General features: G+C 41.5%; 1 protein-coding gene across 1 annotated transcript in view; it reads right to left on the bottom strand.

The window, feature by feature from the left end:
- Positions 1-2,063: 2,063 nt before the first annotated feature.
- LOC118338754 (anosmin-1) overlaps positions 2,064-12,800 on the bottom strand; it is a 38,881-nt gene continuing 28,144 nt past the window's right edge. The window contains exons 8-14 of the mRNA XM_035676065.1: positions 11,552-11,696; positions 10,440-10,586; positions 7,393-7,481; positions 6,104-6,275; positions 5,294-5,514; positions 4,463-4,604; positions 2,064-3,309 (exon numbers count right to left, since the gene is read on the bottom strand). Of these exons, the coding sequence (XP_035531958.1) occupies positions 3,251-3,309; positions 4,463-4,604; positions 5,294-5,514; positions 6,104-6,275; positions 7,393-7,481; positions 10,440-10,586; positions 11,552-11,696 (975 nt within the window). The 3' untranslated portion in view covers positions 2,064-3,250. The remainder of the gene's footprint in view (positions 3,310-4,462; positions 4,605-5,293; positions 5,515-6,103; positions 6,276-7,392; positions 7,482-10,439; positions 10,587-11,551; positions 11,697-12,800) is intronic.

The raw sequence follows: 12,800 nt of genomic DNA, 5'->3' as shown, positions 1-12,800 counted from the left end.
GCAGAACGGGTGCTACGGGGTCAGAGGAAATGTGTGGGAGAAACAGCCTATCTTTGTTGCGCTCCTCTGAATGGACTCACTGTGCTTTTCCTAATTCTAATAAAAGGAGGGCTAATGTCAACCAGAAGACGGGTAAATATTTAACTGAGTGGGATTATTCAAAGAGCCAACTAAATAATATTGTTTTCAGAAATATGTGTTTAAATTTGAAAGCAATATCCCCTGCCTGACTTTCACAATAGGGATGCAATGTCATGCAAAGTGAATAAGCCCTCACTGGCCTTGTACCATCGGAGACAAAGCTTTTGTTCTGACGACTGGCCTATTATTTAGTTGTTGCATTTTTTCCTTTCTTTTATGCCCTCGGAGACTTGGACGTCTTGCAACATGCCTCAAAAGAGGCTAGGGGCCCTTTTGTTTTGAGGTTTTCACACTTGAGGGCCATGGTATTTGGTGTGTGTGGAGAGGGACTGTGACAGCCTGAAAGGGAGAGGGGCTGGGCTGGCTCACACAGAAAGGAGCCTTGGCTAAACACTGGCCCGGCTCCTAGAAAAGGGAGAGGGATTAGCGAGCACAGACCAAGAGGAACTAATCTCCTGTGACATAATAGAACTGTACATAAACAACATCCCTGAGAAGTGAGTGGCGAAGCATCGACTGACTGAAGAGGCTGAGTGTGTGAAAACAAGGGCTTCAAATTATTTGTTGCCTGCAAGTGTGAGACAGTGATGAGAGAAGACTGCAAATCGAAACATCTGGACAGCAGTGTCTCCTCACAAATATCACACAAACACAAACACCCGTTTCACACAGACACAAACAATACAAGATTTCAAATTTTTTAATGTAACATTGACGTATTTGCAATTTGGAATTGATACTGATTAACCTCCAGCAGCAGAACATGAAGCTATGCCTTTGCTTAAGGAACACTGGTGTAATATTGGTCTATTTGTGGACACTATTTTTCCTTAAGGTTTTAAAAGTAAGGCCAATTATAATTGCAATCTTAAACTAGACTGTGGCTCAACAGGGTAAAAAAAACAACAACAAAGAAACTCATGAAAATGCATCAGTTTGAGGCTAGAAAACAAACCAATTGGAAAAGTTAAGAACAATTCAAATTGTTCAACAAATACAATTTCTTTGTTGTTGAAGTAAAGTGCTAATACAAATACAGCTTGATTTCTGTTTGTGTACAACATTTCCTTGACTGAAGTCATTTTACAGTCACGTTTGTGATGATTTTTTGACTAATTTGAACTAATAATGTATCTAATTAATCTGAATTGAATTGAATCTTGGGAAGAATCTATTATTTATATGATGAAAGAACAGAAATAAAATCCAATTACTGATTCCCTGCATGTTGCCATTGTAACAAAAACTTAACAGTCAGCGTCTTTTGACACATCACATGATGAGGATATCGATGTTTATTAATGCAGGAATGCAGGAACAACACTTCTTGTAAATCACTTTGGTCAAAAGTGCCTGCAAAAAAATATATATATATATATAGTACAGTATATCTGGTGTAAATAAACCTATATCTCACTGAAACCAAGATACACATGATAAAATATATAAATGTATGCACTATTAAAGACTATTCTGTATGCACTCCTTTCAGGAATATTGTATCTGTGCTATAAAAGGTTTTCACCCAACATACACAAATAACTCACTCTGTGTCACTTAGCTTTATTTTCTTGTAAACATTTCCACAGGGTGAAAGGCTGCTGAGCAGAGGAGGGATTTAATACTTTACAAACACACAAGTGCTCTGAGAAGCAAAGCATTATGTTGAGGGGTGCCCGACCTCAGAGATGGTAAATTCACTCGGGCTGTTGAGCTAGATGACCTGTTTATTTGGACTTGCAGAGCGCATGTCTCAGGCTCCTAGGCTGATCAGTGAATATGCTGTACACAGTCTGCCATGATGGGTTTTACAGCCAAAATAAGCAACAGTAACTGCCAAATAGCACGAGGAAGAGAAGCATGTCTATTTACTGCTCACAGCAGCTCCAATTAAACAAACAGCAAAGGGAACTGGTTAAGGATTATTTTATTACTTAGCATTTTGTACAGTTTCTACCATGGAAAAATAACATGTAACATAAGACTGTATTTACAATTCCATTTTTACAAAATGTCTTTACAAGATTTTTTGCCGGTTCAAAAACTTGAGACTAGAACACACAAAAACATACACATTCACACACATCCAAACCAAACTTTGTAATACACACATAAATAAATATAGACATTCACTGACTGTTCCACGACAAATATTTCTACAGCCAAGAACATGTACAATTCATCATTTCCACACAAGTTATAATTTCATTAATAAACATGACATATTACTCCCAATATAATTCTTTGTTAATCTGTTAATGAAATATTGCTAACATACTGAAAAGAGGTAACACAGACATTATTTCATGCCAACAGAATGCTAACGGTTGTCATGCAAAATTACATTACAGGCTTTCAATTTGAAGCAAGTAATTCATTTACAGTTCAAAAATCAAATGTACTACATGCAACATACTATGTGAAATATTCTGGGTTAGACAACAATGACTTTAGTTACATTATCCATCAGTACTGACTGTATGCCTAAGCGCCTTTTTCATGGGTAACTCAAAATAAATAGATGAATTTTCTACTTTTCTTTCTTTATGAATAAACAATTGTTTTACAGTTCTGGCATTTCCTACCATCCATGTTCAACCATCTCCGATTAAGTCGCCAAAGTAATTGTTTTCCTTTGAACTGTGAACTAATTGCTTGTCATTAATCAGCTGATCAAATGCAATTTAAATTGTGTTCTCGCTTGTGTGTTTGTTGCTGCTTTCAGTAACAGCTGGATAACAATTTTAGGGGTTTCTGGGTCTTACTTTGACGTTACAATTCATAACTTCCTGATGAGTTGGGGACGTGTGTTGGGAAGCTGTATACCAGCCAACGCCGAATATGAGACCTTGTGGTATAAATTTCACTGACCAAGACCACAGACCAACCCGTCCGGTGACATGTACCAGTCAAGAGAGAGGGTTTTAAGAAGGAATTGCTTATGTATTGTGGAGCCTGGAGAGGATGGACCCATATTTCACGAGCAGGGGGGTCAGTTCATGGTCTGGTGCGCTGTGTTTCTGTTTGGTTCCACACATTTCCTTCCCTGACAGACAGGAGCAGAGAGCCACTGGTTCTTTTCCCGATTGGGTTTGCCTCGACTTGCAACTCAGTGTCTCTCTACTGATGGCTTCTGGTGGTGAGAGTGGTGCTGCCGGAGTCTGGGTCCTAAAAAACACACATAATCAGAGATCTGTCAGATACCAATTCAGAAATTCAGGTCTCAACAGAAACTGCCTTTGGTTTTATACAGTATAAATGTGCTTCTTTTGCTACTTGCTATTGCTGATGCATAGCAGTGTTTGACCTCTTATCTAGGTCATAAATACTTTCAACATCCTCTCATTTTTGCTGAGCTAAACACCCAGTGTTTAGTAAGTCTTTCCCTTAAAAATATGCTGCCTAACACAAAGTAATGTGGCGGAAGCACAGCATCTTTTCTTGCTGATTTTTTGGCAACTTGCGGGCAGCAGAAACAAGCTGTAAACACAGCACTGAGACAACAGTTACACATACATTAACATGTATTTAGAGTTGTGTTTTTGGCAATGTGATGAATGAATCAATATCCACTCTCCTTTTAGCGTTGTTTTGGTCTATACCTAAATGCTCCACTATGTTCACCAGCTAGCTGTTTGGCACAGGTCAGGTAGTGCACAGTGGGTTTATAGAGATTTTTCACTCTCCCTAGAGCTGAGGCGAACTGGTGTTCATCACTTCAAGCAACCCCTTTCACATACAAGTAGGCATGTGTTTCATTGTTGATATTAAAATATAAATTGATCATCTTAGGAATAGTTTGACAGTTTTGGGAATTATGCTTATTTGCTTTCTAGTGGATGAGCTCACTAAACAACATGTTATGTCTCGTTTGTTTAAAAGCCAGGCAGCATGTTCATTACTGAGAGGTGGTAGGTGGATTTTGTTATTGTTGGACAGAGCCTACCTGTGAGGCTACCTGTTTCCTCTTTTTTCCAGTCTTTGTGCTATATTAACTAGTTGCTGGCTGTATAGCCTTATATTTATAGAACAGACATGAGAGTGGTATTGATCTTATAACTCTTGCCAGAAAGTTAATAAACACATTAACTAGAATGTCACTGCTTTAAGGATAAATGGTAGATCTACAGTATGCTGTTAGCACCGAGTAGCTAAAACAATAGTCCCAACACAATCGCATTGGTGGACATGAGGAAGCACAAAAGATAACACATGATTGAGAAATCCAGCAAATAATGAATTAAACTGAGCTAATTAAAGTACAACTCAAATTCCTTGAGTTACTTGACACAGCAACAGCTGACAGTAACTTAGTACTTACGGTGCTGAATGACTGGTAATATGTCCGGTGTCTGGAAGGTCTTGACGGTGGCGGGACCTTCTCCTCCAGTTGTTATGACCTGCACCTCCAGTCTGTAGTAGGTTGACGGCCGCAGATTGGACACTACAAGCAAGTTGTGATCCTGCCAAGTGAGGGAGGACAACAGCAGACGACATGCAATCAGTTGAAATACAACAGAACGTGCCTGTGAATTTGACAGGACTTGAATTTGAATGGGCTGTAAACCAGGGGAATATCAGCTGCGTAGCTGTCTTTGCACAAACCACAGACAAAAACAAAGACTTTGTTTTCATAAGGCTTTCTGTCTCTCTTTCTTGCTGCCAGCTTGATAAAGTGTGCGGTGGGTGGTTTTATTTATAGACAAGCTCCAGAGGCTGGAAGGTGCAGATAGGCGGAACGTGTTGTTGATGGAGCAGATTATGTCAAAGCGCAGCTTTTTCAGAGCTCTCACGGAGGATGAAAGAGGAAGACGTGAAGGCAGATGAAAAGGTAGAGGAGGAGAACTTCCAGCAGGACACAACACTTCCTCAGATCTATCCCTGTGTCTGTCTACACACCACCGCTTATCACAAGATCCATGCAAAGCGACCACAACAGTCTTATCCTCAAATCGCCCTCACCTCTGACAGAGGCCGTGAAATGAAACGCTGAGGGCAGAGCATACTTTCCTACTGCAAGGGACAATTTATTTTTGAGTATATATGACAGAGCATGGTCCCTGTGGTATATGGAAACATATTCAACCTGCTGCCTTTGAAGGAGTTCGGATAGAAAAAAACACCAATCCTGTTTTAATGAAAATAGACTTACTGGAGGCAGAATCTGGGACTGGGAGATGATGCTGTTGGGCAGGCTGTTTTGCCGGCTTTCGGTGGTGATCTCAGCCCAGGTGACCTGGAAGCCTGTGATTCGCTGATGGGGAGCCACCCTGGACACACGCCACAGGAAGTTGCCGGTGATGTTTCCCTCGTTGATGGAGAAAGAGGCAGTCAGGTTCTCCGGCTTAGCCAAAACCTTTGGAAGCCCTGCAGCTGTAAGGGGAGAGGTGTCTCAGTCAGGGCATTGATAATAAAGGAATAGTTACATTTTGGGAAATATGCATATTTGCTTTCTAGCCAAGAGTTAGATGAGAAGATTGATACCACTCTCATGTTCTTATATGCTTTTCATGTGGCTAGACCAACCAGCCCTTCTAAAAATCACAAATGAACACACTATATCTTGTTTATTTACTTTGTAGAAGAACTGAAGTGTAAAAACATCACCTGGAGTCTCTCCTTCATTGCATGGCGATGACAAGACGATAAAAGAGATATAATGTGTTAACTGGTGAGCTTTGGAGCTGCTGTTATGCAGATTTTGTTACCTTTGGAAAGAGCCAGGCTACCTGTTTCCCCCTATTTCGAGTCTTTGTGCTAAGCTAACCGGCTGCAAGCAGTAGCTTCACATTCACTGTACATACATGAGAGTGGTATCTATTTTTCTATCTAACTCTTGGCAAGAAACTGAATTGTATTTCCTGAAATGTCAATCTCATGTCACGGTGTCTGATTACTGTGTCCGCACTAATACAGATTGATTTTAAAATGCCCTTTACGCGTCAAACAGCTGAATACTCACCTCCCTCCCCTGGGCATGGGATGTGTTTGTGAGTCTTGCTCCGGATGGTAGCGCAGGATGGGGTGAGGAAGGTGGTGCTCTCGTCCTTGGAGCGTCTCTTGGACTTCAGCATGTGAACAGTAACTTTGTACTTGCAGGAGAACAGCAGGCCTGGGAGGTTGATGTAGTTCTCCTGAGCCAAGAAACACATTATTCAGCCCTGATGACTTTGACATGTCACCCAGGTCAGGTCCCATGGAGCTTCAGAGATAATTAAATACACAGCGCCGGAGGAGATCACATTCCCACTAAGACCTTAGGAACATGCCCCACATCATAGAACCACTTTGAACACTCACATGGTAGGGGTTAGACCACTATTCTTCTATTCGACTTACAATATAAATGATTTTTTATAGCTTCCACATGTGGTAAAACACAACGAGAACTTAATTAAGAAGCAAAGTGAATTCATGTGTAATTTGAAAAGAGAATGGCCTCTAAATCCATGTTAATGAATTCAGCCTACACTCATTTCAAACTTTAATCATCTATTGATCTTAACAAAAAAAACGCCTTTCTCATCTCTTATCGAGGAAACAAAAAAAAATTGCGCTGACTAGTGGATTTAGATCTTGCATTTGCAGTAAAGAGTTTCTACATTAATAGGCAGTCCCTTGAGAAAGGGTGTGTATATTCCCTCTGATATGGAGCAGCTTTGATTAAAAGTGAATGAGGCGCTGTGCTCACATAAAAGCACAAGCCTGGAATCCTTCCCAGTGATCTACAGAAAATGGATGTATATTTCCTAGCAACCAGAGCGCCGGTCCCCAAAGAATGCGTTGATTGCCAGGCCTCTGCCATCCTGTATCAGCCTGAGCCCCAACAGTTAACCCCCCCACCCCCAGACTCTTCCAAAGCCTACACAGACCCTACTGCACCCTAACAGAAAGCCCCATGCAGAAGTATGGCTGGGGCTGTTGGAGGTGAATGATCCCCCATTCCGGGAAACATTGTTTAAGTAAATGTGTTTTATTGGCCAACACACCACATGCCTGATCACACGACTGACTCATAATATTCAAAACAGCAGCCAGTGATTTGCCCGGTGTAAATCCAACACAACGGGGCTTCGGCTCACTCGGTGGAGTTGTTTTCTTTAGTGGAGCTGTCTTTTCTAAGCATCAGACAAAAGGTTAGGCACGTGCTTTGCATAGCACAGAGCTGCTGATCAAGCCACAGCTCAGTGCAGTGCCCTCTGTGATCGGACACTCGGTTGGAAGGTGTGTGAAAAAGGAGTTGGGACTAACCTGTGTGACAGATTTCTCTGGTCCTCGGGTCTCATTGTGGCTGCAGTACTCCGGCATCCACTGGACATGGTAGCGGCTCACAGTGGGGTCTGAAACAAAAGGACGATGAGATGAGAGAATGTTACACAAGAAAGACAAAACTCTGCATTCAGAGCTTTTATTTTTTACATTTTTATGAAATGAAAAAAGTACTCCACTACATGGGCAACACAAAATGTCATATGGGAGTATTATGAGCAAAATGTACTCATTAAGCAGCAGAATGTCTCTTGTCAGTGTTATATTACTGTATTATTGTATTAAATATTAGTGTCAGTTTTTATATTCGATTCAGTCATGAAGCAGAAATGGTAAACGTTTAGTGTTTCCAGGTTCTCAAATGTAATGACTTGTAATGTAATGGCTGCTTTTCTCTTAATATTGTCACAAATTGTACTTTGGACTGTTGACCAACAAAACAACCTGGTTCTAGGCAAGCATTTTCACAATTGTCTTACTATTTACAGACTAAACAATCAATCAGTTATTCAATAATAAATATATTGCATAGTTTAATCGGTAATTATTAGTAGGGTGCATCACTGTGTAGGGGGAAATTTCATTTTGTTGCAGATCAAGGAGAACGTCATTATATACTGTTGTCTAGTATAATCTAGCAATCTAACAGTGTATTAAGTACTTAGAAGAATCATTGTATTTATAGGAACATCATAGGTTTTGGAGGTAAAATCTTATGCTGCAAAGTAACTAAGAACAAGCATCTGTAGCTTATTTGAAACAGTACGCCAGTATTGAATCTCAACTTCTTCCCTTCACATGTTAAAGGGTCCTTAGCAAGACACCAAACTCTAAACTGCTCTCCATGTAGTAGTTTAACCTGCTTTGGACAAAAGCATCAAATGAATATAGTGGTCAAATAAATGTAGTCGAGTTAAAGCAATAACACTTCTGCCCCTCTACAACGTAGCCTTAGATATCTTAAAACTGTACCTTAGCACAGTACTTGAGTCAATGTACTTAGTTATGTTACACCACTGCACCCAGTGAACATTAAGATATCAAAGACAATCCGACAGGCTGATATGATTAACAGATGGGTATCTCACAAATTACAACACTCCCTATCTGAGATCTGGTATCACTATTTCCATTATTGATGACCAAGATAACTTAGGTCTCTAAAAAATAAAACTGAACTTGAAAGAACATCCTGCTTTATCTTTACATTAGTTTATTAACATGATTTTCTTATTACCTTAACCTTCCCTTTTGTTCACTGAAGCCTCAACTCCCAAACCAAACTTTTCTGCTTCAACTTTAAGGATTTGCATTCTCATCAGTGGAGTGGCAGCCTTGGTCATGCCGGGACACACAAACGCTCTCAGCTGCGGGCTGCAGCAGCAACGTTCACTTCATTACTGTACAGTAGCTCCTCCTGAGCTCATCAGCAATGTTTATCCACCCATCAACCTCATCTTATGTTACATTATTTATTATTCATTCAACTGTGTCGCTTGGATATGTGAAATATTTCTCCGATTAATAATTGAGTTATGCTATGTTCGCCCCTCGGCGCGGGCCTGGGTTGTAGTGGGGAGATAAAAGGGGTCCTTTGAAGGCTTAGACACAGATCTGGCACTAGGAGCCCCTGAGGTCTTTGGAAGCAGAAGAGAGGAATTACAGGGAACCGGGAAATCGGGAAAAAATAAACAAGATATGCTTAGCGGGGTCTGACGGAGAGGGGAAGTGGTATGTAAAACAAGAAATGGGACATGGAAATCAGGTAGAGAACAGAACCTCAGCGGTGTTCGATAAATCATGGCTGGAAGCGAGCCTCAGAAGTGCCGCCACCGCCGGACTGCTGTGTATTGTCTGCGCGTTGGGCAGCTGGCGATATATTATCTGAGCTGGTGTACAGTACGGTTCTCTTTCGTCTGCTGGAGACAACCCAGAAGCCAGGCTGGTTTGGATCACAGAGACAATGAGTGAGAGTTTAATCACGGTTCAGTTAACCTGTCCCTTTTGTCTGTCACGAAAACCAGATGTCCAGAGACTCCAACTCTCCAGGCCATCTGCATGTCTGTATGTTTACAGTTGTGGAACCCAGGTTGTCGAGAGTCAAAGCCAGGGTCATCCTTCAGACTAATGAGTGGCAGTGGCGCACACATTGCAGAGCAGCACCGCAAACAAGAGACAGAAAAAGAGGCTGGACCAGGATTAACTTTGCTCTGCAACACTGTGATTCCCCAGCCACGCTTGATCCCCGTCAGCATCACTCAGCTCTCGGAGTCCAGGCCAACCTCGCAAACAGCTCTGGGCCAACTCTATCTTCTCCTTCCCTCTCTCTCTCTCTCACTCTGATTCAGCAGTTGGTGTCTCACCAGGCCTCTCCTTCAGCCAGGGTTTGCATTCTTGACTCTAAGATGTGGAGTTTGGCTGGGGCGATGACATATATTAGTAACATAACATAGACCAGTGAATGGGACTTGACAGGTTACCCTGAGAGCATGGCTTTCAAGGTTTCCATATTTCCACTCTGGTATTAACAGAAGGGTTGGGGAATGGACGCCGCTGGGACAGGCATTCCTATAGGCTTTAACCCCTTGCGGTGCTTCAACTCACGGCCGTTTCTGTTCCCTATGACATCAGGTCTTGTAAAACAAAATGGACCGCTTCAACCCTAATGCGAGGGCGAGGATCTATTAAATACAGCTGTCAATAAATCCCATCGCACGGCTAAGCTCTGTGTGTTTATTGTTCTTTACTAAACAGTGGCTCTGCTCTACCAGTGCATGTGCAGGTTTATACCAATTTGCCCAGCACTCACATTACCGAACTGTCACAAAGACACATTGTTTCATTTATTTAATTTCTCATTTCTTCACCATCTGATACCACATTTTTAAAAAGGAATCTTTCATTGTTTGAGTAACCGAGAATCAGTCATAAGACTTTATTATGGTGCACGAGTCATAGTGATTGATGGGCATAATGGGGTGCTAATTAGATTATAACAAAGCTATAAATCAATACAGTAGAGTGCATACCTCCCCGGTTCTTCCAGTAGACACGGACCTGCAGCTGGCCATCCTGGTAGAAGGGCGTGCCTACCTCTAGAGGGCCAGAAGGGCGTTTGGCCATGGTCGAACCAAGAGGGGATATCTCCTCCTTCTTTGACTTGAGCACTGATTTTACTGGAATAGAAAAGAGAAATGTTTGCTGCTGTAGCTAAGACACAACAGTGACTGTGTTGTGGGAAACTCTCCAGCATGGTAACAGAAACACACAATTATTTCTTTGTAAGATCACGGGAGTAACAACACGTTCTTTATGCAAAGGTTTGGTGTAAGTCAATGGGTACACACAGCGCTAACACTGCCAAGGTTAGAGGTTCAATTCCCTCTAGAGCCACACATGCTTAAAATGTACACACTGAGGCTTGGTCTGTGTTTCCTAAACACACAGGAGCTCCGAATGAATGCAGATGTGCTGTCAGCATACCTTGGCCATTCCTGTTTTTTGCAATTCTTATGATGATTGTTTGCCTGAAGACTTTCAGTAATTTAGGAAAATTCAACTTTCAAGGAATACAAACAAACAAAAAGAAAATTGGATTATGCAAAGTCGGTTCTGCCAATCTCATAAGGAATCCGAAATCAAAAAATTGCAGATCCATATAAGAGTCCTAATCATAAGAGTATAGAGCCATGCTTGCAGCTCTGTGAGGCTGCACTTAGGACCAGTGGTGATTTGATTGAAATGGTAGCATGCTCACAGTCATATCACGCTATTATTGAGCAGGTTTGCCAAATTCACCATTTTAGTTTAGGGTGTTTGCATGCTAGAAGTAGCAAATTTGCACTAAACACGAAGTACAGCTGATGATGAGATGGATGATGAGAATGTCATAAATTTGGCAGGGATTTAGTCATAAACCAAAATTGGACAAAGTGAAATTTTGACCTGATGATGATTAGGATTCATCTTCTGGGGATCACGATTGTCTCCACAGAATTAACGTCAATCAATTTATTTGTTGTTGAGATATTTAAATCAGGACCAAAATAGTAGACTGAAAGACCAGCAATGCCATCCCTAGTGACTGAAATACACAACAAGCCTGACAGCTGAATGACCAACATAAAATTATAACTTTTACCTGACTCATTATTCTTGGTGGTGCTGAAGTGGAGAGAAGCCTTGGAGCTCTTCAGACGCACCTGTCCCCAGTAGGTGACGGCCTGCAGCTCCACAGTGTAACTGCTGTTTTGTTGAAGCCCCTCCAGTTCCACCCAGCTCTGAGCCTGCGACAACAGAAAATACGTGCATGTTGGCATCTTGTATGTTACTGTCACTTGAGGCCCCTTTCAAAGCTCTACCATTGTCCCGGTCATAGCTCCAACTCAGCTCAGCCTGGGCCAACCGGGGCCTGTGGGAAAGCCGTGCTTATTAAGAGCACATGTGGAGCTGAGGAAGGTATCATGGCGAGGAGATAGCCTTCAGGGCCCTGTGAGGGAGCCATGTTATCAGAGCCTCCCAGGGCTTCCTTACTGTGTTTGACTTGCAGCATTCCACCATCAGCGTGAGCTTGATGAGTTCTTGTTATTGACTGTGCATGTTTTGACATTCCTCTACCAGCAGGCTGCTTTCAAAGCCCTGAGGTGCCAAAGTGGAAACCAGTAGTACATGTGTCAATAGGTGTCTGGTGTCTCCCACCTCTATCTTCTCTGTGCCACATCTGCTACACATTTCATAAACTAATTCAGGAGAAGACGAAGAGGTGTGTGGACTGTCTAGACAATCTGTTTTTCTGCTCAGGGCTCTAATGAAATGCGCTTTCTAGAAACTGAGCCACAGCTATGGTAGGTCACATGTTACTATTGTGCAAATGGACAAATTTATTCAGTTATTCATATAAGAGCCTGTGATTTATGAGGACAGTCAATAATCTCGTCGTGTATAAGGTCAGTTCAATTGATATATGCTTATGCACCCATCGACAGTCCAATCCATGCTTGCATACATAATAATAATGTAATTTGTATGTAAAAACACATCTGTAATACTATCAAAATATTAGTCTGTGGCTTTTTCAGTTGTCCAAGCCAGGAAGACTAACTTTGTCAGTCCTTAGCTTGCCTGTTTGTTTAAGCTTTTATAACCAAATTGTATTTTCTTTCTTTGTGATTGCAAGTGGGGGCTTTGTCTATGTGACATTGCAGACAAAAGGCCATGAAAACTCTTGTTTCTGGCCGGACCGAATAGTTGACAATGTTCCCATATGCAAACTCAACTGTTCCAAGGAATTAACAGTAGAAATCAATGGTATTTTCCTTTAAACATGATATTGATGTCATTATTGGAGAATGTTTCATTGAAGTTTTTTGTAGTTTTGTCCTGTTTTACTG

Source organism: Morone saxatilis, unplaced genomic scaffold (genome assembly GCF_004916995.1).
Source record: "Morone saxatilis isolate NCDOM2014 unplaced genomic scaffold, NCSU_SB_2.0 Contig5, whole genome shotgun sequence".
NCBI lineage: Eukaryota > Metazoa > Chordata > Actinopteri > Moronidae > Morone > Morone saxatilis.
The sequence above is the reverse complement of the archived record's forward strand: the minus strand, read 5'-3'. Positions and strand labels throughout refer to the sequence as shown.